The following is a 2,330-nucleotide window of genomic DNA, read 5'->3' on the forward strand; positions in this document are numbered from 1 at the left end:
TAAGCCTGGAGAGTTGCTGGACTTGTTCGACGACACGGGATTCGAGGAAAACATCGATCTGATTTTCGGATCGGGGTCGGGATTAGGACCGGGATCGTCCGATTCCGGTGATAACGATTTTGAAGGCGTGTTCGACAAATTGGACGACGTCACAGGTTTTGGAGTTCTTGGTGGCGGCGGTGGATCGGGGACCGTCGATGGGGAAATCAACGGCCGGCGAGAGGCCGGGATTTTGTCTTCTTCTTCTTCATCATCATCATTTTCTGATTCCCCGGCGTCGGTTTCTGTTGTATGTAATTGCTCCCGTTTGAATTAGGATTAATAGTTTGATTCAGTCACCCAAAAAAAAAAAAAAAAAAAAAAAAAAACTGTAGAGGTTTGGATGTTTCCCTGGCGGATCATATGTTCGTTCGAGATCTTCAATTGTTTTCGAGGTTTTCTTCAGTTAAAATTATATATAAAAAAAAGACTTCGTATCTTTGATTGGCGTGGGGGGAATATTTTTCTTTCTTTCTATCTATTAGTTATTTCATAGATTAAAGAGAACAGAGAAACGAAGGGAAAAAAAAAAAAAAAAAAAAATATATAATTTTATGAGTAAAGCTTACTACAAATTGTGTAAATTTAGGCCTGAAAATTCGAATCGATTGATTCGAATTGATAAAATAAACGATGTATAAATATATTTCAAAAAAATGACAATTATCTGTATATTAACATACCAGTATGGTTAGATTTTATATTCATTAAATTTATATAAAATCATATAAAAATTAAAAAATATGTAAATTTAATAATTAAAAAAATTTAACCTTCTTACTTTAAAAAAAAAAAAACCACCGCAAGTTCCGCTGACATGCATGTTTTCATCGAGGTACATGTACGCATAAAGAGAACATAACACCGCCATAAGTCCAACAAGCATGCATATGATCTCATAAGTGATAACAATAGTCCAACATTGACGAATCAAAAATATGTCAAAAATTCAAAAATTACAATCTCCAACTGATCCGTTTTTAGGGAGGAAAGGGAATAAACTAGTAAACGACAACAAAGCAAACAACCAAGCGACACCTAGATAAACAAAACGAGAATGGCAACATTATTATTCAGAGAACAACGTGCATCAGTTCACACTCGACCTCGAGTTGTTAGTACGCGAGCTCGTTACTTCAGTTGGCGCAACATCTAGTGGATGGAACTCGGGGTTGTTCTTTTATATTAGGGTAATTTGAGTGATGATTTTGAGTTAAATTTGAATTATAATTTGAGTTTATATTTGGATGTGCACATTTGAGTTATGATTTGAATTGAAAATCTTGAGTTTGTATTTGGGTGAGTCAAAACTTAAATTTATATTTAAATAGTACTTTAATAAAAACTCAATGGTGATGAAAAATTTTAATAGGGTATATGAGTGTGATTTTATTCGTCTTTTCATTGTGAATGCATAGAAAAAAATCATCTCAATCAGAATTAAAATGAAAAAGTTATGACATTTTTAAGAATAGAAAAAATATTGTTCATTAACTTGAGTTCAAGTTTATAAACTCGAGTTGAAGGGAAAACTTGAACTCGAGTTTAGCCCCAAACTCGAGTTCAAATTCGAATTCAAACTCGAGTTCAAGCTCAAATTTTACAAAAGAATATGAACTTAAATAAAGTTGTAACTCAAATTTAAATTTTTTCTGAATTTTATTGCAAAAGAACAACCCCTCGAAAAGGTATCGCTCATGATTGTTAATGTTAGAAAGAGTAAAATATTAATTTCGACTTTATTGATATATTTTCACATTAAAGAAGTTTCTTCATTTTAATGTTAGATAACTTGCCCATTAATTATGTGCTTTGTAATGTAAGTTTATGTGGAACTTATTCCATAGCGCTTCTTATTAATGAATTCATTCTCTCTTTTCTTAATCTCTGAATGTAAGTAAAATACCGAACCACGTTAATTTCTTTATCTTCGCTCATTCCTTTTCTTTTCTTATTTAACTACTTATATTAGCTAATACATTTGGTGATGCGGAAAAGGACCAATCTTGCGATCATGGAGCTTAGTGTAGCCGATCCTTCTTCAAGTGAACCGTTACAAAACTCTTTAGGGGGTGTTTGGTATGCGAGAATCAGTAGGAATCATATTCTCAAAAAAGTGATGGAGGGTAATATGATTCCTAAGAATAATACATTATTGTGTTTGGTTTCATACATGAATCTTTTTTAAATTCTCAAGAATATTACATTACTGTGTTTAGTTGTTCGTATGGAATAATATCAATAATAATAATATTAATAAAAAAATAAAAAAAATAAAAAAATTATTAATA

At 31.7% G+C, this 2,330-nt stretch overlaps 1 protein-coding gene across 1 annotated transcript in view; it reads left to right on the forward strand.

Annotated features, from left to right (window-relative positions):
- The window catches only part of LOC21403167 (ethylene-responsive transcription factor WRI1), a 7,803-nt gene extending 7,293 nt beyond the window's left edge, over positions 1–510 (forward strand). Inside the window, exon 7 of the mRNA XM_024170493.1 lies at positions 1–510. This exon is cut by the window's left edge and continues 409 nt beyond it. Within this exon, the coding sequence (XP_024026261.1) occupies positions 1–316 (316 nt within the window). The 3' untranslated portion in view covers positions 317–510.
- Positions 511–2,330: the final 1,820 nt, after the last annotated feature.

Source organism: Morus notabilis, unplaced genomic scaffold (genome assembly GCF_000414095.1).
Source record: "Morus notabilis unplaced genomic scaffold, ASM41409v2 Scaffold1333, whole genome shotgun sequence".
Taxonomy (NCBI): Eukaryota; Viridiplantae; Streptophyta; class Magnoliopsida; order Rosales; family Moraceae; genus Morus; species Morus notabilis.